The sequence below is a fragment of the Argiope bruennichi genome, chromosome 7 (genome assembly GCF_947563725.1).
Source record: "Argiope bruennichi chromosome 7, qqArgBrue1.1, whole genome shotgun sequence".
Lineage (NCBI taxonomy): Eukaryota > Metazoa > Arthropoda > Arachnida > Araneae > Araneidae > Argiope > Argiope bruennichi.
Window position 1 is genome coordinate 130,738,065 of NC_079157.1, and position 25,219 is coordinate 130,763,283.

General features: G+C 26.4%; 1 protein-coding gene across 1 annotated transcript; it reads right to left on the reverse strand.

Moving 5' to 3' along the window:
* Positions 1 to 605: 605 nt before the first annotated feature.
* On the reverse strand, positions 606 to 24,981 carry LOC129976324 (TRAF3-interacting protein 1-like). Its single transcript, XM_056089829.1, has 16 exons — positions 24,731 to 24,981; positions 24,536 to 24,604; positions 23,257 to 23,305; positions 18,800 to 18,912; positions 18,426 to 18,527; positions 14,737 to 15,078; positions 12,013 to 12,063; positions 10,545 to 10,626; positions 10,430 to 10,456; positions 9,288 to 9,372; positions 7,791 to 7,889; positions 7,003 to 7,126; positions 6,300 to 6,339; positions 5,391 to 5,473; positions 4,356 to 4,573; positions 606 to 4,030 (listed from the first exon to the last, which is right to left on the reverse strand). Exons 1-16 carry the CDS (start codon positions 24,863 to 24,865, stop codon positions 3,871 to 3,873), a joined length of 1,779 nt encoding a protein of 592 aa, XP_055945804.1. The 5' UTR covers positions 24,866 to 24,981; the 3' UTR covers positions 606 to 3,870.
* Positions 24,982 to 25,219: the final 238 nt, after the last annotated feature.

A 25,219-nucleotide genomic window follows, 5' to 3' on the forward strand; every position in this document is an offset into this window, starting at 1 on the left:
AAATGGCTCAAAATATCGGTATTCGGTATTGCAATCCCTAATCACAGAGAATAAAAGTTAGGTTCAGTTTTTCAAGATTAATTTTTTTAATATGCCTGACTAATGTTAGAAAAGTTATACTGCATGTCTCCAGCGAATTTTGATATTAAAGTTAATTTTAACAATCATTTCTTTGAGTTTAGCAAACAGTGGAATGCAAATCTAGAAAATATATTGGAATTCAAGATTATGATTTCCTTACTTGTGTTTCGAATAAATAAATAAGGGATATCTTTGATACAATTCTAAATTACAATTGGAACCATGCCATTTTCTCTGCAAAATGTCTATTTAAATAGATGCCTGTTTATTTACCTATAAAAAACATGCCTGTTTATGCAAAATGTCTGTTTATTTATCTATAATGTACAAATATTTATACAAATTAAAAAGGGGACAAAGAACATGCAAAGGTTAAGAAAAACATATATTTATTCTTTATTTGCAAAATCACTCTTATTTACAAATCATATTTAGCATAAATACGTGATACAATTTATCACTTGATGGTAAGACAAAAAAAAAAAAAAAAAAAGACAAGAGAAAAATAAAAATTTTTTGATCAAAAACATATTTACTGATGTGCACATAAACAGAAGCCATGAAATAAATTATCACAGGCGGTACATTAAAGTAATGATTGTGTAATACTTGGTAAAAGTAATGACAGAGATAAGTAAAATAAATAAAAATTTACTAGTACTTTTGTTGAAAATTCACATCTTGAGCCTCAAAATATATGTACATGAATAATTAACATAATTAAAGCATAGAACTAATATTTTATGTTTAAAGCAATTAAGACATAATTTAAGTAAACATGATAGCAATATGTTTTTTAAGCAAAATAAATATTATACAAGCTCAGGATGAAGAAAACGACATTTTCCTCATAAAACTTATTAAATGAAATAATATTAATTCGATGCAGAGATTCTATTAATAAGAAACAGCTCGTAAGTAATTATCAATATCCATCTTCATCAAATTCTCATTCATTAATAACTTCTCTCATTCAATACTGCAAGGAAGAAAAAAAAATGTGTGTGTGATAAATTAATGTGCAACAATCAAAAATCCCGAAATGACTAGATCAGATATGAATCAATAATATTCAATAACAGGAATATTGAAACAAAATATGGCTCTCAAAAATTCACCAACGATATAATCACAAGATATTTTCAAGTTGTTTAAGAGCACTTGTTTACATTTAAGCAGGCATTCATCATGAGTTCAGAGAAAATATTTTTATCAAATAAACTAATCATGAAGAAAACATAAAAGAAAAACTATAAAATATATATTAATGAAAATAAATGCGGGCCATTTATAAAATACTAACCATTTTTGTTTAAAACTAGCTGTACCATTTTTGATATGTGTTATTCAATGTTAACATCAGATTTTTCAAACTTGAATAATTAAAGAATTTCACACCTTTCTAGGATAAATTAATTTTCACACTAAAACCATAAAAAAAGTGCAACATTAAAAATTTTTTAAAAAGAGATAACAAATCAAATGGATATGCTGCAATAATTTTTATCAAAGCCATGTTACAAAAAATATTTTTTAAATATTTTTTTTAAAGCATTAACTTTAGAAGCAATAACAGCTTTCTCTGTATTCTTAATATTACATTAATAGAAGTGTTTTTTACAAATTTTTTTAGCAAATAGTACGATACATTTTAGAATATAAAATTATTCACTCATACAAAGACATCATGAATTCGCACACAAAATATTCACTTTTTCCAAATAAATAGTTATTATTTCATATGTAAAATTGACTCCCAAATAATTATTTCTCCTATTTTATCATCCTAAATATCAATTATGTTAATTTTCATTTTCCAGGAAAGTATCACTCCTGTGAAATATCCTAAATTAAACAACTTATTTAAAATAAGATATGTAATATGCATAAATTCAAATTACTTCTTTTGCTACAGATTTCATTTTCATTTACACCAAAGAAAAAATTCGATATGCATAACCTAAGCATCTTAAAGTACATGCATCCATTAGATTTAAAAATTTACTCTATTAAATTTTGAACCACAAATAACATAAAAATGAAAGGAACCTAAAAGATTAATTCCAACAAATAAAGAGTAAGGTGAAGGAAAGAACACTGGAAAATTTCATGATCTTACTTTCCAGCAAGTTCATCAATAATTTATAATTATATATCTCTATGCATAAAATAGTGAGCAAGGACTAGATATATTTGTTTTCAAATACATATATTGGACGGTTCAGTAAAACACTGAGATCACATTTCTTGATGTGTGGGTGAATACGATCACACATTGTATTTTACACAAAAAAGTGTTCTAAGTACTGACAATACACAACTGGTGAATGTAGCTTGATTTTCCAGTAAGATAACACTCTGTTTCATGAAAGAGTGACAATATCACAAACAAATCATGTCAATTTCCTACTGTTATCCTCTGAGGACAAACTAATAAAGTACACATTAACCATCAGAATCAAATTAAAATAAAGTTTTTTTTAAAAAAAACTTTTCTATATTCAGAGCACTGTGAAGTGGATCAAATGATGTTAACAAAAAAAAAAAAAGTTTTGAGTACTGACAATACTCAATTACAAAAAACTGCATTCAATCATATCAATTGATTTCAGAAATCCAGCATTTCACATTATATTTAACTCATTTTTAAAAGAAGGAATTTGCATCAGGTGTTAAGAAATTCTTAACTGTTTCTTAAGCAGAGATTCCAAAAAGAGATAAATTGCAGTTGCATATTACTATAATTTAAACACAGATTCTTATTATTCAATTAGATTAGGTTCCGATTATTAAAAGTTAATTTTTTTATTGTGATAGATTTACAGTATAAAGTATTTAATTTCATTTCTCGTAAATAAAGTGCTCATTGCACTATCAGGCCTAAATGTTTCAAATTTTGATTTTTTTTAACGCTTTTAAAAAATAATGGACCCTAAATACAAAGGTAACGTGACAACTGGATGGAAATAACTTTTACACAAGATGAATTATTATTCTGAATTTTGAAATGTATGAAATACCTATCTAAAATATTTTCTTTTGTTCTTATTCCCTATTACATATTATCTTTCATAAAATATTTTCAGAAAAATTTTTATTACAGAAAATATAACTTCCAAAAAGAGATTAAAATGAAATGTTCAAAAGAAACTGAGGCTTTCAGAATTAATAATGTTTTTAATGACTAAGCAAAAAGATTGTAAAAACAAACTCATAGTTTCACTTGTATTCAGATTTCAATCAAAATTTATAGTAGATACCTGAATATCAAATGAATTTTGCGGATGTTTTCAAACTTCTTCTTACCTTAATTTACCTTAATTTTCAACTCACTTAATGATTTTATCCAATGCATGTTATATTGTAGTCAGAATTAACATTTTTTCATTAAATTTTTAACAAAATGCTACACAAATATTTGGAAGAAAAAAATCACTTTTATTTTATATAATTTATGAATTATTTAGATTTACTTTTTATTTTTACAAAACAAATAATTTCTCCCTCTTTCTTTATAAACAGGTGCTATGTTTTATGGACTTAATAACAACTCGTTTAAACAGTAAAATAATATAGGTTCTTAGAAGTTTAATTTTAATCCTTAACAGAAATTAAACTTCCCTCAATTTAGGATATTCAACAAGTTTAATGCAATTTGAATCACATAGTTTTCACTTCCAAATGGCTCTGAATATGAAAATCTTAGTTAAGAGTACCATATTTTGGTACATTCCTTTCTATAACTCTAAAACTCAGAGTTCAAGACTCGTGATACATCTTTTCAGGCGGTCAGGATTTATGATTCACAGAAGCTAGCATACGCTGTATTCTTTCATCATTGCGAGCAATAGATGCCTTCAAGGCACTGTTAGCATCCAGCTGATTTTGCACGACCTGGTCAAGATCATCCAGTTGAGCACGGAGTGGTTCCAGTAAAGATTCTGTTGCACTACAGATAAAAAAAAAAAAAAATTTAATCTAAAATGATGATGCAAAATAAAACTAATATGATTTAAAAGAAAATACAGATATCAGTAAAAAAACAAGATATGATTTATTTTAAACTAAAAAGATTTTTTTTCCATACAAGATGCAGGAAAATTAAAAGAAAATTAACTGTTGGCATACTGATCCAATACTGACAGCACTAAAAACTCAACTTACACTAATACAATTAAACTGGTATAAAGGTAACTTTTCATATATGGTAACTTTACGGTATACTACAAATGATTTAATGATGCAATATTACTTCTGACTTTAAAAATACAAACTTTTGTTCCTTATGGAGAGCCACAAGATTCTGTTCATGTTCCTCTTTCCACATTCTGAGTTCCATCTTCATAGAATCCAGGTCTTCCTGGAGGAAATCCAGCATACGCCCCAGGGGTACTGCAGTTTTACTTAATGACTGCACGAAGTTGCGAAGTTGGGCTAACTCTTTTGAAGCTGAATGTCGCTCATGTGATGCCTGGGACATTTGGGATCGATCCTAAATTGAATTTGCAAACAGGAGGTTATAAAAACAATTATTTTTTAAAAAATGTCTTTTTACATGCTTTATAGATGAATCGATAAAATAACCAATCATCCCATTTTCCTTTTTTTTTAAGAAATGGAAGAGTTTTCAGTATATATTTTGAAAAATATATTTTAACATCTAAAAAACTGTACCACAGAAGATTCATAGTTCTCATAATTTTGGTACAGCTTTCTCATGATAAAATAAACAAGAAATATGAAACTCATTATATTAAAGAAATGTCTGGTTTAATCTGAGATGTGGATGAATAATAAGATAGTTATGGTAAAAGTATCGTTAACATTAGCATTGCATTTTGCAAATATGCCAAAAAAGCACTCAATTACAGCATAATTTACTTATTTAATATTAGAATCACTTCCATGAGTTAACAATTATTTTAAGTAAAATACCTATAGCATAATTTGCATTTTTAGCATAATACTAGACCTGCAAGCGTCTCACAGAAAGCAGAGACAGTGCTTAAAGAATATTGTGCTTATAAAAAATATATACTTCTACACTGCAAAAAGTACAAATGATTAATAATAAATAGCAATGTGGTTTAAAGATTTTAATTATGTCACTGATCTTGCAAAATCAAGAAAATAACCTTACACTTTCACCATGTATTATAATATCCCTCAAGTAAAAGAGAAAATATATAATGATTTTATTATAATTATTTAACATAAAATGTATACCTATAAGTATATAATTGATACATATATGTATAGAATAAATATATGCTGTATGTATGCATTATACAAGGCTGATTTTTGCTTACAATTTCCACTTTCTTAGTAGGAGTATGTTGACTTCCACCTTCCAAATCTTTCTTTGTTTCCAGTAATTTTTTCACCAAGCTTCCTGCATTAAGGGAACAGCATAATATAGATATGAAATTTGTATCAAAACACAACTTACTTTAAAAAAGATAATAAACTAAGAAAAACAGAAAAAAGGAAGACTAAAACAATTTCTCGAAAATCATTAAACGATACATAAGAACTTTTAAAATTATCCATAATTACAGTATGAAAAAATAGAACCATTTTCTAATATTAAAACGCAATGCTAACATGAACAGAAAAACCCCTGGATAAAGTAAGCAAAAGGAACTTAATAATCAGGTGGAACATCAGAAGACCGTGTAACAAATATATTTATCACTGCATGTAATTTTACTAACATATGTGTGTAATCTAATTTACCAAAACATGCACATTTCAAAACCACATAAAATATTTTAATTAATCCATTTGTATTTAAATTATAATCGCTTAAATAATTTGTATATATTTTCACAGTAGCTAAAAAAAGCAATGGATCTAATTCAATTTCTAAGTTAAATTTTCAAGATTTGTGCCTTGTTCTAATCTTTTTGGAATATAAAGACCATAACATGTATCATATATATATATATATATATATATATATATATATATATATATATATATATATATATATATATATATAATTTGATATTTAGTTCAAAGTAATGAAATTTAGAATTTTCAAATAAAATTTCAAATGATTTCAAATGCATTTAAAAAAATATTTTTGTCATCATCAATCATCAAAAAATGAAAATCAGATACAATATAATTATGTTGTAATATTTTAATGGAGATTCATAAAATAACCATAAATTCTTTATAAAAATGATTTATGGATATAATTAAAGCAAACTTGCCTTTGTCTTCATCAGGAGTTTCTGCTGGTAAATTTGAACTCTGTAAAAATGTGTAACTGTGTCTTATCATCATGAAATTATATATTATACATGGAAGTATCATATAACATAATGTTTAATATTTTGACAAAAACCATGCTTTATTACTACCACAATCTCTATAAATTTACATAGATGGATTTATTTAATTACTATCTATTTACTACAATTTATCTATTTTCTAAGTTATTTATTTGTTACATCTGGGCAGTATTATTAAATGACTAAGACGGTTCTCCTAAAGCAAAATACATTTAAAGACATTCAATCCATTACCTTTTTTTTTAAAAAAAAAAAAACTTTATTTTTAACATTTACATATCCATTGAGAAGTCTTCTTTTTCTCATTGTTAGTCTGCTTTGTGTGCTCTCAACTAATATTGTCCCCCATATCAATACATGAATGACATAAGTAAGAACAGGTAAAATCCTACATAATCTTAATCAGCCAAAGGTTTGCTGTGGAGGGAAAGCGCATTCCTATATCTACATAAAAACCACAACCTAAAAAAGATCTTCAATTTTCTTTAGCTATAATTCAATGATTAGCTCTAACTACCTTCAAGTATTTACGAGTTTTATAAAGCAACATGAAATTATCTCTTTGCAAATCACTAACTTAATATTGTTTTTAAAAAGTAATATTTTAGCTTTAAATGCACACCTGAACATCAAGCTGTTCTGTGGCTTCAGATTCAATCACAAGAAAAGTTTCTTCTTCCTCATCAGAAGCTGCACCTTGATCTAAAATCACATTTTCGACTGGTTTGGCTGTGGTGGGCCTCAATCTAAATAGAACACAATTTAAATCACTATTCCATGAAATATCATAAAATATATAAATACATTAAAAAAAATTAAATTATGCTTTTATTTTTAACAAACTTTGGTATTTATTAAAGCTGAAAATATTTCTTATATATTTCTGAAAATATATCATATTTCTTTAAATTTTAATAAATAATTTATAAATAAAGTATCATTCAAATTTAAACACAGAAAATAAGTTCAATTTTCATCATGCAATATCATTTATTCAGTAACTGAATTTACTATTTTATAAATGATAATCATAAATTATATGCCATTAAAATGATATGATAATGTATAAGTATGTAATGATTTGTGCCTCTCATATGAGATGGTACTACATTGCTCGCTACTTGCTTCACCATACCATTAAAAATATGTAAAATAATATTTATAATAATTTATCTTTAGGATTATTAAATTAGAAGAAAATTCTTTTTCTTATATAATGTAAGAAAATTTCCTTTGAACAAGAATGGTATCATGCCATTTAGGAAAGTTCGATCTGGTTAGACTATTTAATTCAAATAAAAAGTAAATAAATAAATAAATAATTTTTTTAAAAGATTGCTTTGAAAGAATTTTTTGTTGAATATGCGTACTTTTGAAAAAAGACAAAATATAATTAAAGTTGAAGCTTACTCAGGCTCTTGATTTTCAACAACATGTCGAATGCGAATTCTGGGTGGTGCTGGCCTCGAACTTGAAGGCCTTGCAGAGGGTGGCCTAGCAGAAGGAGGCCTTAAACGAAAATATTTTTAAGAAAACACATATTAAACTTCATATGCACAAAAGCAAACAGCAAAGGAGGGAACCTACAGAAATTCAATATTCCATAATTATTTGGTGATAATTATCTTTTACCACCAAATTTATTACTAGTTTTAAAAGAAGCCAGGAAATCTCTATGTAATAACTTTATTTATTAAAAAACTATGCTCGCATACACATGTGAAAACAAATAATAAAAATAAACATATCTTATTTGTCCATACAAACATTATAAAAAAAATTCTATACTTTGACTTTACCTTATTAATCATCATTCCTTTAATTCTATAATATTAAAAGATACAAAAAACTGAGGCATAAAATAACATAATTGGAATAATTAATTTAAATTACAGAGGTCAGGAAGAGAGGATATATCGACAAACATTGAGTTACAAGTTTAATATTTGATGGATTGAAACTAGTCTATTCTTAAATTCAATTTCATATCCTTCAGATATTAAAATCATGTCTTAATTATTTGTTTCCAGTAATTAACTCAACGGCCAATTTTAAATGCTTATAATTCCTCAAAATCTAGATAAGTCTTTCAAAATGTATTATTACAAATATCAATAGCAGAATGCTTTGCAATTGTAAGTACTATCTCAATTTTTTTTGTAAATAAACTTGCCTCATTTCAATATTGAGCTTAATATTTTGGCATGTCTGCTGAATCCCCCTTCATCTAAATAACAGAATTATAAAAATCATGAGTAATATACATATAATTGCACAAGAATTTCATTTTTGGCCTGTTTACATGATGGAAATCTTATCAACATTTTCCAATTTACTTTTCATCTATTAAGGTTCCAACAAACAAACAACAACAAAAAATGACATCAACTATAAATGGTGTTTGTTTAACTGAACAATAAATGTAATAGATATTTACAAAAAGTGCTTGAGATATATATCAGTATTACAAAAAAGAAAATTAATTAATCTCAAGGATGATAAATTTTGATTTTCAAAGTGGTAATGGTGTTCATCCCAAAATATATCACATCTCATCTATGGAATTTTTGTTGTTCAAATTATCATTAAATTTTCAAATGAATACCCAAAGAAAGGCAATTAATTCAGGCCATCACTGTGACATTCAAAAATGAAAATGGGAGAGTGATGAGAGTCAGTAGTTAAAAGAATATTTATCTCAATGCATAGCAAAAGTCAATTGCAAATTCTGAAATAGTTTTTTTTTTTTTTTTTTAAAGTTAATATGTTCAACTGCCACAGTGATGGCATAAATTATGAGTACCGAAATTTTGACAGAAATTATGCAAAATACCAGATATGAATAGTTTATATAGAAAGTATTAAGTTACAATATTTACCATAAAAATAAATTATTTATATATTTACCTCGGTAGCAGCACATTTTCAAAGCTTTGTTCAACTTTGACAGGAGAAGGAATAGTCTGAATAGTAACTGGTGGCTCAGTAGGAACTATAATAAAAGTACAAAACTAAAATTTTAAAATTGATTCATAGATATTACAAGCTTGATTTGAGATCAAATTACTCAGTCAATATTAAAAGGCAAAGGTTTAAAATATTAGGCTAGAATAGATAACGACACAAATAAATAAAATTTTGAAGTAATATTTATTGAATTTGAGAATTAAATTAATGGGTAATTATAATAGAAATTTAAAGATATAAACATAACAAAATATTACTATAATGTGCAGATTTTCATTATAATTATTAATGAAGAATCTATATTTTAAAGCTTACTTAATGGATTTTGAAATAGGAATGGTTCAGCATAACTTCTGTAATACAAAGCCATTACAGCAAAATAAAAAAAATAAATTAAATAATGGTATGCAACAAATATCATGTCAAATAATAAGTAATCAGTAATCACTTAATGAGAAATATTAGTAAAGATAAGAGAAAACCTTTGTTACTTTTTATGAATTTAGTAAATAATTTTATAAACTCATTTACTACTTAGCATTTCAAAATTATAACAGCCCAAAAATTATTACAAAACAAATTATACATAATTATTGTTATTTTCAATTTAGCTGTGTACAAAAGTTATATTAAAATTTTTATCAGGGTTACCACTCAAAACTGGAAAAAAAAAAAAAAAAACTCTCTGTTTTTCCTCTACATCTATTCAAGATACAAGGAAATTCTCCCAACTTCTTGTGTGCATCAATGCAAGGAATGTTATTATAGATCATATCAGAGTTATCACAGATTAATTATAAAAGAATTTTGCTGTGATTAAAATTAAAATTCTTAATACTTTGTATAAAATCTATGTCTCCCACCATAGCACTTAGTTTATGCAATAAGTAAAAAAAAAATAAAAAAATAAAGGACTAAACACAAAAAATAATTTATAAAAGATTACTTTCATCATAGGAAAGGAAATAAAAAAGGAAAATTAGATGAGTCTTTTATTTCAAAAAGGAAATAAAAGACTCATCTAATTACATTAATAAATGCTTAAATTTTTTTAAATGGATATAAATCTACAAAATACCTACCAGCTTTTACAGGTAAATTTTCTTCCACTAAAAAAAATAAAAAGCAAAATAAATATAAAGTTCATTTTTATTTGTTTATTTTCAAGTAAAATTTTTTAATGAAAATGCCATTTACCAGGTTTTGTTCTTTTGCTTCGTGCAGAAGGTGGTCGTGCACTGCGGCTTGAATGTGGTCGATGACTCTTCTCTCGGACAAGCTGGAAATTTGGGGAAGAAAGGGAAAGATATCACAATTTAGAATTAAGACACAATAATAATAAAAAAAGAACCTGGATCTTAATAAATCATAAATTTTGAGCACATTTCAAAATTTATGATTTATTAAGATAAGGAAAGAATAAGATAAGGATTTATTAAGATTCGTTTCTCAAAATAATGAAACAAATTAAAAAGATAAATGACAAAAATAATGGAACAAATTTAAGAAATTTACTGAATCAAGTTTGATACTAATAAAAAAAATCAAGTACCTATATAATTAGCTTATAAAAAGCATTTAAAAATCAGATAATTTTTTGAAAGCAATGTTGTTTCTACTTTAAAATAAAAAGCATTACTTCTTTTCTATTCTCTAAATATGAAATACACAAAAAATATAGGAAAATGCCAAATATGAAAATACAATAATAATAAGGATATTGAGATTTTGATGGATCTCCTCAAATCTAAAAACCACATTTTTGTAATTATGCTAGTCTGTCTGTGAACAAAATATTTCAAATACTGACTAAGCTGGAATGATGAAATTTGGTATTAACAACAAACACAAATTTCTATAAAAATTCAGTCAAACTGCATTGATGGGAAGCTGGTCACATCTAACTGTCATTGAATACAATAAAACAAAATCCCAAACAGCTATCTACATAACGTTTGATAAACAGATTTATTATCAAAATTATAGACATAGGTTAAATTTTGAACAAAATTTGTGAATGAGATTAATTATTGATCTATATATTTGCATGCATCTGAACTTAATACTCAAAATGTAAGAACATAGATAAAAATTTATCACTTGGTCAAAATTATAAATAAAAGTTTTACATTTTTTATTCAATTGGTAGAAAGGAAAGTATCTTGACATGCATGCTCTATTCTGCATCTCCACATTAGGCATCATGTTTTTAGACTAATATGATCTTCAAGGGTTTACCACCTTCCATTCTACACAACTTTACTTTTGCAATATGTTGAGAATATTTATAAGAGAAAAGATTAAAAAAAAAAAAAAGTTCTTAATTGTCTAAATATAAAAGAAAGTAAAAAAAGGGGGGGGGGTCACTCTTATTGCAATTTTTTTTAATGTAATTGATTTCAGTTATCTGGGCAACATTTTTTGCACATACTTTCAAATTATTTCCCAGGATTAGGCTCCCCCCATCTAGTATAAATTTTGATTTCTTAACTGCAGGTAAAGTAAAAAATATAAACGAATTTTAGAAAAGTTCAAGAAATCTCAAATAATTCAGCAATTTAGAAATATACGCAATCATAATTTAAAAAATTATTTTTAAAAGTAATTAATAGCACAAGACCATTATAAAGTTATAAATGTAAGTATAAAAAAATAAATTATTTACTTTTTCATTCATAAGAGATGAGTCACCAGCTTCATTTTCATGTATTTCTTCCTAAAACAACACATAAATAAATAATTAAGAGAATTTAATTAAAGATCAGATAAATTTAGACAATTCAATACTGCTTCTGTAAAACTAATTGTAAGAGATAATTGATACAATTATATATGAATCTATAACTGAACAATGGAAATTTTTTGATGATTAAAGAGTGAATGCCTGAACTAAGCTACATGAGATTTATTCTATTCAAAGTGTTATGCTAATTTTCTAAGCATTTTATAGAAAAAAAATAAATATATATTTTATAAAAAAAAATAATTTCCTTAAAAAAAATTTTGCACTGTCAAAGGAAAAAACTAAGAGCCAACATTAATGTAGTATTTCTGATTACAGAACTATGAGTTCAATGTGATAAATTAAATTGGCTATTAAGTAAGTATACTAAGTATATTTTATACAAATATAAATATAAAATGTCACCAATAATTATAAAATATTTTACACTAATATTGAAATGAAGTTATGTTTTGTAGACATTTTAAAAATCACATTAATGTACTTTCACTGCATACCTAAAAATAATTTATTACACCACACTTAGTGGTATTAAGAAAAAACACTGTTTCTTCCTTTTATACTGCTTCTCCATTAATATTTTTATTGCTTGAGGAGGGAGGAATAGTTAAGAATATAAAAAGGTAAATCTACATTACAAAAAGCGTATTAATTTTGTTAAATATATAAATAAAAATTTCTACCTTTTTAGAATTTTTTTCCAAAATCTTTCAATTTATTTAATTTTCTCACTGATAGGCGTTCCCAATTCATTAGATTTTGAAAATGGTGAAATATTTCTAACTTGATGAACCAGTACAACAGTTTTATATTCAATTTCAATAATTTGCTTTTCAATTCAAAAATAAGATTCCAATCTTCTTTTATGCTATTGACAGATATTTACTTAGATATCTTCTTTTTAAAAAAGTGATATTTTGTATGGGCAGATGCTGTAGATATTCTCGTTTCTTCAGTAATGTTTACGAAACTGGTTTTTGAGGTTGTGAAAGAAATTTCTCATTCAAATTTCCTAATACTGTATTTTTATTAATGTTGAATTCTCTTTCAACAGATGGTTACACATGAGAAAGAATGAAAATGAAAGAAGGGAATGAATACATGCGAATGAATTTTCAAAACTCTCCACAGATTCACTATTTTCAAACAAAGGATTAAAAAAATAATTCCTTCAAACTATTTCCCTGACATTAAAATTCTCAAAATTGCATAAAAATTATTTGACAAAAATATATGCACTCTGTGGGAATAGCATTTTTATCTCTTTTATCACTTTTTGAAGAAAATGCAATATGTTTCATTCTTTTTTTCTCAATTTCTAGTTTTCCATAAAAAAAAATAACAATTCTTACTTATACATAATTTACTGCAGATATATTCATTAACCATTCCAATATTTTTAAAACAAGCTATTGACAAATATGCTCGTAAAGAATATAATTTTATTGGATATTTCTTTTGTGGAAAGTATGTTGTTAATATAATTTGTCCTATCTTAGCACCTGCTTTAACTTTATAAATTGAAAAGAATTATAATTGTATTATTAGAAAAATTAATCTGGCATTAACAATTCACTGAAGAAATAATTTCACCAGATAACGTTTCTCTCAAAGCTTATAAAATCATAATCATTGTCTCCCTAACATATGCATATGAGTTACATAAAAATGTAAAGGCGAGTCCTCATTCTGATTAATTTGGTTTAATATACATGCATGAAAAATGTCTTACCAACATTTTTTTAATACTGTCTAATATAGATATTATCAACCCTCACTTTGGAGCACAATGAACATTTTGCTTCACTTTTATTTTTAAAAACAAACTATTCAGTGTATTCACTTTTCAAAGTCCACAATTTAAATAATTACACGTTTTGCCAGCATATTCTTAAAAAGTACTAAAATGTTTGTACAAAAATTACTGACAGTAAAAATACTTAAATAATTCACTAATAGTGACACGCTAAATAATGTTGAAACACCCAACAAGCAAATGATCATGTTTAGAAAAGCAATATACAACAAGCTGAAATTATTGTTAAAAACTAACATGGTTTTACATGAATATATAAAATTATTCTTAAAAAGAAATGATTCTTCCCTTATCTAAATAAGTAAAAGAAGGTGAGGAAAGAGTTATGACAATAAAAGGATATATTTTCCTTATATTATCAGTAATTCATTAAAAAAATCTTATTTCTCTTGCTTAAATAAATCCAGTGGTCTGTGGAAATATAACTTTTTCCACAGACCTCTGGATTAATCAAAAGCCAATTGAACATTGAAAGATTAGATAGCACAAAGACAATACAATCATAGAATTGTGTTAATGTAGCAAGAAGGGTTTTTTCCCCCCATCAGAAAGAAAAAAACAAACACTTAGACAAAAAATAAACCTTTAAGGCCCTTATATAAAGACCATGAAAAATAAGCAGTTTTTAAGGATTTTTAATGATACAAAACATAATAACATGATAAAAAAAAATTAAAATCTTTAAAAATTCTATTTAAATTGAATTTCAGAAAATAAATTGAGAAACAAAATTGTTAAACTATAAGAACTGAATGACTCTCTGAGGAAAAGAATACTGTGAGAAACTAGAAGTCAATCATAGAATGAATGAATAGCCATATATTACCTACCTTATCATGCACATCACCATTGCTCATACTGGTAGATGGTCCAGCATCATCCATAGACATTGGGGCATGATTTTCAAGATTATTTGTATCATTATCATCCTCTTTAGGTTTATTTTCAACTTCATTTTCAAAAACAGAATCTTTGGATTTCGATGCTTTCTCTTTAGATGACTTTTTGTTTTCTTCACTTTTGTGTTTTGTTCTATCACGTGACTTTTCTCTGTCTTTCTTAGATTTTTCCTTGGTATTTTCTCCACTTTTACTCTTTGAGATATCCTTATCTTTCACAGGCTCAAGAGTTTTTGTGAGTGAGCGTGAATGGGATTTCTCATTGGAACCTTTCTGCAGTATACAAAAGAAAGAAAATAAAAGTGCAATGCAGCATGCTTCTTACAATTTACAAGAAGAATTGAAATTTTCAAATTTACTTTTGGGAAATAATCAAAGGTTATTACTTGAAAGTAGCTGCAAAAAAAACTGACATCTTAAAATTTTAAAGCAACAGATTTTATTATTTATATGATTAAAAATAAAACACAAATGCATTTTTTAAAGCCAAGAACTGAATACACATTAATGGCATTTCTAATCAGCATTAAAACATGACTATGTGGTGACGCTTTATAAGCCAGATAACAGCTACGAGACATGAGAAATTTCTTTTGTCTAGTGGTCTTGTTACTCGGCTACGAACCCAAAGGTTGCGAGTTCGATCCTCGCCTATCGCCAATAGCAACATTGGTGACCCGATGACGTGATACGCAAACTTCATACAACTGTTGTGGCGCCCTCTACCAGAAATAAATAAGTGAAAAAAAATCTGATAAAATAATCAGCCAAAAGAAAATGAAGCTGATAAATAATCAGCCAATTAATAAAAATAAAGCTGATAAATAATCATCTAATTAAAAAAAAAATGGATAAGGCGCAACAGCCAATATCACCACTAATAACAGCAAAAACAGGACAAAAAATCGTTCGTCTCACCTCCGACGCACTGAAGGGGGAGTAATGTGGTGACGCTTTATAAGCCAGATAACAGCTACGAGACATGAGAAATTTCTTTTGTCTAGTGGTCTTGTTACTCGGCTACGAACCCAAAGGTTGCGAGTTCGATCCTCGCCTATCCCCAGCAGCAACAACTACTTACACTTAAATGAAATTTAATATAAAAGTTTTTAAGCTAATTGTTTCAATACGAAATTGCAATTGATAATCACATAATTTTAGTTATGATTATCTTTTAATTTTTTTTTTCTGACAAAGTATATAGGTGGAAAAATACTGGCATTTCCTCCAATCCAATTCTATATTGCATTGTTATAATGTTTTTTTTTTTTTTTTTTTTTTTTTTTTTTTTTTAATCAAGCAATATTTTGAGAATAAAACAATAAATCAAAACAAACTATTTTTAAAATATAAGTTCTTTAAATCTAGTACAATTGTATGTCAGAACAGAGGGTTGCCGATGGGGAAGGGGAGGGGGGCAAGTCAACTACGACAGGGGTTCAGGCACAATTCTTTGATTTGGCTTCGAAATAACTTATAATAATTGATTTTTTTTCATTGAATTAAAAGGAAAATTAAGCATTATTTCGCTTCTTCTTTATTCTGAAACTGACCTTTTCTTCAATTGCTAAAAATTTACAAAATATTTTCAATTTAAATGTTCTCAGTTTCTTTTACTGACCTCAAAAGATTGTCAATGTTTGAGTAATTTTTTTTAAACTTTTGAGATTTCATTGCATTGAGATCTAACTTTACAAAAAGTATAGTTATATTTCCTTCCAAATTGTTAGTATATAGATAGATGCACAGATTATGCCAGAATGACATTCATGTTGAATGAATAATATATATGCTGTTATCGTGAAAATTATATTAAATGATTGCAGGAACTAAATTCAAAAAGTTTTATTAAAAAAAAAAGCTTCTTTGAAATAAAAAAAAAACAAATTTAAAAAAAAATAATCAAAAATTTATTTTTTTAATGTGACTCTTAAATAAAATATTTTTTTATATATTATAAAATCTTAGCAGAAAGACTAAGAACAATCAGCAAAAATGCGCCATTTTATTCATTTAACAGCTCGCTGATTATTCTGCTAAATATAGTGCAAAATATGAACTGAATGAAAGACATTTAAATCAGACGTCTGACAATTTGTGAACTTAACATCGTCAACATCCATCACATTGAGTTCATAGTCGGCCATCTAAAACTTATCGGCAGAATGCAATATCTTATTAACCTTTCAGATATATTGCCAAAACTAGTGCAAATTATAAGCTGAATGAACGACACTTGAATCAGATGTCAGAAATTCTGCGTACTTAACGCGTTCGACATCCATCACATTCAGTTCGCAAAATTGTCAGCAAAATGCACATCTTATTGACCTATCACCTTATCGATAATTTTACCAAACATAATCAAATCGTTTTAATTGTTACTTGCATATTTCGACTGTTTACAATTAACTTTAAAGTGGCTTTTAAATTATCATATTCGATAACGAGCAGCTCTCCACAACCATCCTGAAGAGGTAAAGATTTTTGCGGATGAAACTATCAATCTCTTACCGACGGCGAGAGGGAGAAAGAGACCACAATTGCCTCTCTGCTAAAGCCACCTCTGCTGTTCGTAGCATCAATTTATATCAATGTAAAGTTCTTGATAAATATGTATAGTAGTGGATTTATCAATTTTGTAGCCCAAGGCTGTATGCATTTTTAGGCCCATAATGTCTGCAATTGTAAGGAAATTAAATTTGTATACAATTATATTATATACCTATTTATGAATACTGCAATACCAAAGTGTATATATACAGAGTAAAGATAGAAACTTGACCAGTTAAAATATATTCTGACAAAATGTATTCTAAAATTTCATGACTCACAGAATTTTCTTATTTTTCGCAAATTTATTTATTTGATAACAGGCTAATAGAATTCTTTAAATCAACCTGCTTATGGTCCCTTCTTAGCAATCCAGAAGCCCTAAGCTGCTGCATAGTTGAATTTCACTGCTGACTTTGTACACATCATTTCATAATACATATTAAAAGAAATTTTAAAATCACAAAAACCAAAGAATATCATTCAACTACAGAAATTAATTATGGTTTCCTGGTACTAAAGAAGACTGAAGTGGCAGTGATAAAAACAAAAATTTGTTGAATAAAAAGTAAATTTTAAAAAGTTTGAAAAAAATAAACAGTTTGAATGTTCCTTTTTGGTTTAATATCATTAATTCAAACACAATGAAATTCGGAAACAAAAAAGAAAAGAAAAATCATTATGGATCCTTTTATAAAAAATAAATAAATAAATGATGATATTATAAAACAACACCAAACAAAATAAAGAAAAACTTTAACATTATTTATATTAAATTTATTTTTATCCATCTTCCATACATAATACCTGATTTGGCACAGTATTATCACTCAAACTGAGAAATTATTCCCAGACATCTTCTTTAAAAAACAATGCAAAAAGTCTTTTCAATTTAAATGTAATAAATTAATACAGAATAAAAATTTAAAGTACAATGAATGCAGTTATAAATAAGTTTTGAAATTTGTTTTTAAGTTTTCTATTAATTTTACACTTATTATTCTGCTTAGAAAAAAACATGTTCAAGTTTAGAATTTTAGCAAAATATTCTTTTTCCCCAAACTTACGGATCGTCTATCCACAGATGCACGTCGCTCCTTTAAAGGCTTTGTAGGAGAAGTTTGGGCTTTTCCACTAAGAACTTTTTCTACTGCTTCTTTACTATCCAACTAAAAAATACACATGAAGGCATATTTAACATTAATTTGTTTATATTTCCTTATACAGGAAAATTGAAATAAAATGAGTTAAAATATAAACTATTTTCAATTCTTGAAAACGCTAGTCCTAAATGCTGACAACCATATTTTATTTTAAAACTTATCTTTCAAATATTGGCATGTAAAATAAATATTCAGAAATTATGCTATAATTTTGAATTCTTTATTATTTTTTTTCAAGCTTCAGAATTTTAAATCTTAAAAAGATTGGAAAAAAATACCTTATTCTTAACTGCAGTTCCAAGGATTTGTAGAAACAGATTTGTTTTTGCAGGATCATGGCCAGCCACCACTTTTGATGGTTTCAAGTTCACAGGTTGATTTGTCACTAATGCTGATAAAAAAAGAATTTGAGCTATCATATCCAGAAGTCCTAAATTACTTTTAACATTAAACTGAAAAGTTAAAATAAAAGTTTAAAAAAAATCTAATAAAATACTTTAAAAAACTACTGCATTATTTATTCAAGTTATTAAAACTTCCTAGAACCATAAAAAATTTAAAAAGTAACTAGTCTTTAAAAAAATTAATTATCTCCAAAAGCAGCTAAACATTCAATTTAAAGTATATATTAATAAATACTGAAGTATTAAATATTTTAAAACAGTAAATGGCCTGACCCAAGACTTCCAGCATGCTCTCAAATAAAGATCTCATTCATCCTATGAAGGATATAATTTTCTATACTTACATTTTTAAAAGGCCTGTTTACATTTCAGCAAAAAAGTCTTTGTATTAATTGAAATTTTATCACTTCAATTTCTAATTTTACAGGAGCTGACAGAAAAGTAGTGAGATGAATAGTACAATAATAGAACAGCATAGGCTTCTATAACAGTATGGTTTATATAATTATCAAAATTTGAAGCTAATAATATCTTAATAAAAAGCTTCTAAGAGAGCAAATTATGTTAAATATTTAATTAAAATGTTTAGAGAGTATTAATCCCTTTAAGCCAGTTGGTACAAAGGCAACTGCTTAAGAACTAAAAGAAAATTAATCGAGCTCAAGAATAATAAAAATCCATTTTGAAAAAGCCTGTTTCTGTGGAAATATGTGATACGACTGAAAATAAGAAGAGTCTATGCAGAATTACTAATCTTGCTTAATTTTAATTCACATAAAAGCATTTTTCTAAAGTATTTAATTTACTTTTACCAATTTTATGCAATTGTTAAATTGGAAAGCTCAAAGTAGTATATACTTTATCAAATACTTTTATATATCGAAGTAGTATATCTGTTTAGCTCAAAGCAGTATACACTTTACAAGGAACATTTTTGCAACTATATAAACAATTAAAACTTGAAAAGCATTTGTTCTTAATGTATCAAGAAATTATTGAGTGTTTTAACATCTTTTCATATAGAACTTAATGAAACAATGCATCAGAGCAATTCAAAATTATCTAATAATTGAAAGATTGAGTTAAGGGAGAACAGTTCTTTAATTGGATTAAAACTTGTATTGATATTTGCAGTTCACATGAATATGTCATTTAGATGTTGACACAAATGTGCATGTGAAGAAAAACCTTTATTTCCCTTTAAGCCAGCTTTCGAATTTGGGGCCATATGCCAGTGCATTTGATAGCTACTTTCTACTATTTCCTTTTAATTATCAAAAATAGAACCATAATAGATAATTTAACAGTTACTCTTTTTACTTTCCAAGAAAAACACAGTTTTGAAAATAGAAAAAATAATTTGTCACTCTTAAAATCCAAAAATTAAAAACTGTAATGATTTCATGATGGCAATAGCAGTTTAAATTATGTGCCAACATTCAAGTTATATTTATAATTATTTTACCATTTAAAAATAAAATGTTCACTATAGTTGTAATATTAGGTAAATTCATATATGTTTTTGTATAAAAAATGAATAACATATTTAAAAATCATTAACTTAATTAATTTGAGAAAAAAGTTTTCAAAAATGCACCAAGGAGCAAAACCTAATTTCATGGACCTGATAACCATCCCTTAAAAAGCTGAGTTGATCAGTTGCTCAACAACAGTGGCAATTTACAAGTATATATGTCCCAACCAAAGTTTGAAGGCTACTTTTGCAGAATGGGCTAACTATTGCATTGTAATGTTTTTCTAAATGAGTGTGGTAGCCATACTACCATTATTTTTATTCTCATCCTTACAATTTACATCAGTTAGCCCTTTATTAGATAAAAATTCATTCACATTTACAATCATAAAAGGGAAAAATGTAAAGCTTTGATACAATTATATAATTATGGTTATTGCAAAGTTGCTTTATTGGTATCAAGCTTAAAAATCAGAGAACATGATGAGTACCAAGAAATATTGATCAAGATATCCAATAATTTTAATCATATGATCATGCTAAGAGAATTTGCCAAATTCAGAGAGCCAAATATTAAATATGTGATCTAGAAAGTTGAATGACAAATCAACGAAATACAAAGAGGATCAGAAAATTTGAAAATCCTTTCCTAAATATTCATAAAAAGTAGTAATTCCTCATATTTTTAACACAGCATCTCTGTTGCACTAATATCTCTGAAATCCCACTTGTGCCAATATTATATTATGAACTGCTGTAAGAACATTTCAATATATCATTCAAACTTTATCAATTTTTGTAGTGGACATTAATAAATTATATTAATTCAACATATTTTTCAAATATGTCACCACTTTAAAGGCAATATATATAGAATCAGATCTTCATAGTTGTGGAACGAAAGCTTACAATTATTTTTTCAAAACATTTGATGAATTCACAACCTTTAAAAAGTCATAATTCACAACAATATATACAGTTCACAAGCTCTACAAAGTCAGAAACAAGGCATAATTCACAACAATATATACAGGACGAGCTCACCACAATATCACAACATCTAACAAGCCATAAGAAAGTATTCAGTTTTGCCTTCTTATTACTGAAATCCATACTAAAATAATTGACCACAATATTCATCAGCAGAATAATTGATAAACATTTCACTTGTGTTGCAATAAAAGCAGAATGTATTAATGTACACACACTAATATAATAACATATAACATAACTGATAGAGGTGAGTACACCATGCAATAAGCATATTTAAGTTATTGATGAAACAACATTATTGGAAACTTCAAGTTTAACTGCATGTCACTGCTAAGCATAGACTAACCCAATATCATTGTCAATTAATTGCTAGTTGCAATAATTAAGATATTGCAAGCAATTTTATTTTGTCGATTAATTGTTAGCATGTAGTAATGCAAAGAACAAAAAAATATTAAATAACAACTTTATTGCATTAAGTCAGGAATAATAATTTTTTTTATTTCTATCTAATATTTTAAAAATTTTTAAATAAAGTTTTGTGTGTTTAAATTATAGTTTTTGTTAAAATAGTTATGATATAAGAAAGTACCTTTCAGTAAACTATTACATAACTTTTCTTTTTATTTAAACAGTTGTGGAGTTCTTTAATAATACGGTAATGGAAGGAGTACAAATTTTACCCATTATTAAGATTTCATTGCAAGAGGCATCGCAGCAATAAGTATCCCAAAAAGAAAGGCAGAAAGCAGAAGAAAAAAGAATATGGGAATACCTATTGGGTTTAAATAACTTCCAAAAAGGGCTTTTCTGAATTTTAGTAGAGTTAGCATTTATTTTAATATGGATTAAAGAGCATGGGAAACAAAAAAAACCCTCACAGATCAGAAATTAAAACCGAGACTGAGTTCAAAAAATCAGAAAACAATTGCTTTTAAAATGCATTTAACTTGAAATTATTGCACACATACACATATGATGTTACATCATTGTTGATAGTAGAATAAAATACTTCATTATTTTTTTTCTTCCTTATACTCAATCAAAACTGTTTCATATTTAAAATTTAGTTATCATTAAAAGTTCTACTGCATAACCATGACCAGGAACCAAAGTACAAAGTCTATAAGAAATAATGCCAAAGACGAAAAAAAAAAAAAAAAAAAGCATGGCAATGCATTTGACAGAGTAATTACAGTTAAAAAAATTTTTTTTTTTTTTTACATAATATGACAGATAATCATTAGTAATTAAATTCACAATAATTAGATCCTCAGAGAAACAAGAGGGGGAAAAAATGCCCAAACAAAAGTAAAAATGTTTTTATATTTGAATTTAAATGGTTAGAAAAGAACTGATCTTCAAAATCATAGGAAATTTTAATATATCACATAGATGTCAAATTATCAGCATTCTAACAATTATTATTTTCTAATCACTCAAGCCTTTTCAATTTAAGCTTCATTTTAATTTCGGATTTACACAGGCTCCTATTTTCCCAAGCTGATACTAAGCACATTCAGTAATGTCTCGCATAAATTCTCTTATGAGACTATATGAGTTCTAAATGCTTTTCTATGTTCTCTTTGCTCAGCTCTTCAAATAAAGAAATTCTGACAGTGGTTCCATACTGAACTTTTTTTAACATTACTGAAAAAATAACACATATTGGTTAAGAACTACTTACAACCTACATACTTTTCGCAAAAGAAAAACTATTTCATATATTAAATATACTTAAAATGAAATAAATTAGTTGTGGTACTATCTGATGACTGGTATAAACTAATTAGCACCATAAAATGAGAAAATATATATTTGCAAGTTCCATTAAACAGATAAAAATATTTGCTTATCCACATACCTAGGACATCAATAGTTTTTTGAAGAAACAAAATCTTGCTTTCTTTATCCTAAAAAAGATAAAATATAAGTAAAATTGAGCAAAAACTATAAAATATACACTTTAAAAACTATGAATAAATTCTTAAAATGTTGAACAGTAAATTTTTTGGAAAGAAATTGAACTATATTTGAAACTAGATTTTTTTCCACACTTGGCACTCCTTTTTCAGCCTTAAAGTTTGTACAATTATATCTCTTGTTTTATTTCCAATACACTGGTATATTAAACATTTTGTATATATTATATGGAAAGATCAACCAAAATGTTAAGTGGATTGAAATATGAGCATTAGTATAAAAAATTCAATAGATTACAGAATATCATAGACAGTTTTGCTAGTAGATGTCATAAAATAAATGACTAAATAAAATAAAACTTAATAACCAAACTGTCAAAGAATTAACAAAATATAGACAAAATGTTCAATCCTTAGCTTAAATTTCAATTATGAAAAAAAAAAAAAATCTTAAATTGCTTAAATTTTACTGTAAGAATGAAAATTATTATTGCAAATATTGCATGGTTTAACAAAGTAAAGGTTGTTAAAATTAGAGGGTATGACAAGTGAATTATTTGAATCAAAAAATCATTTTTGTGTGATAATATCTAGGATATTCGTGAAAAAAATGCAAAATATTTCATTCAGTTTTCAATTACCTCACACTTCAATTAAAATTAGATTTGAAGAGTACATCCCTTCTAATGTACATTCCTGATAAATTTACAAACTCTAAATCAAAAGATTTGCTCTTAAAAAATAAATACATAGAAGCTTTCACTTTTATTTTACAAATATATTTAATAATTTATCATTTAAAGGTTGTTTTTTTACTCATCAATAGTTTCTGGTAAAAGTATAGCTTTTAACATAAGTAAAATGGTTACCAACATTAATTCTTAATAAAAAAATATAATTTCAAATGTTGATCATCTCATGATTCATAAAGTTTATTTACAATTAGCAGCTGGTGGAGGCAGGTGTTTCTTTCACAATGCATTAAAATGAAGAGCTTTACTCCTTAAAACAATGGATTTTAAATCTTTAAATACATATCCAGCTGATTATCTTGAATAAATTTCATTCAGTTAAATTTTTAAATAATAATAAAAACATACTAGCGTCAAGTTTCTTTAAACTGTGAAACGTCAATAACGCAAAGAGCATGCATTTTCTTCCACAATATTTGCAACTGAATTTTTATTTATATTATTTTTAATCTATGTTTTGCTCACGTACCTTAACATTTTCCGCTTGTAATTCCGCAGGTGTATACAGCCCTTTGAGGAATCCAGAGGATTTTATTATCTATAAAAAGACAAAAAAAAAAAAAAAAAAAAAAATGAAATGAACTTTTAGTCAATTGGAAAATTTGCTCGAATATTCATAAGTTTGATAAAGAGGATTTCTTGGAAGACATAATTCAACTCTTACATTAGTAATGATATCGTGCAAAAATCTAAACGGTGGCTTTTTTAAAGATTTCTCCGTCAGAGCTGGTCGTTTAATAACACTACCAAGAATTTCTTGAGTTCTTTTTATTACATCAGAGTCAATTTCTTCAGCCATGACAAAAATATACTAGAGGTTAAAAGCAATTAACACAAGTTTTGACCATTCTGTGCTCCTTTTTTTTATTATTATTATTATTTTATTTTGACAGCTATTCGAAAACGAAAACGGCAGTTGGCAAATTCTCACAGCTTGTGTTGGTTCCGTTTTTCTATTAAAATTCAAAACGCATATAAGATAGTTCATTGAGCTACTGATAATTTTTTTAAAAAATCATAAAAAGTATGAATTTATAATTTAAAAGTTTTGATTTAAATACTATGTTACTTAAAAATATGTAATAAAAAAAAGATATTTTCCAAAAAAAAAAAAGTTAATTTTATTGCAGTTTCTTAAACTGCATGAAGTGAA

Excerpts from the sequence above, each read along its gene's own strand:
- LOC129976324 (XM_056089829.1), bottom strand. The coding sequence starts at position 24,865 with ATGGCTGAAGAAATTGACTCTGATGTAATAAAAAGAACTCAAGAAATT. Across the intron at positions 24,605-24,730 it reads TGCACGATATCATTACTAAT|ATAATAAAATCCTCTGGATT; the intron begins GTAAGAGTTGAA and ends GTCTTTTTATAG. Across the intron at positions 9,373-10,429 it reads AAATTTACCTGTAAAAGCTG|TTCCTACTGAGCCACCAGTT; the intron begins GTAGGTATTTTG and ends CTTTTATTATAG.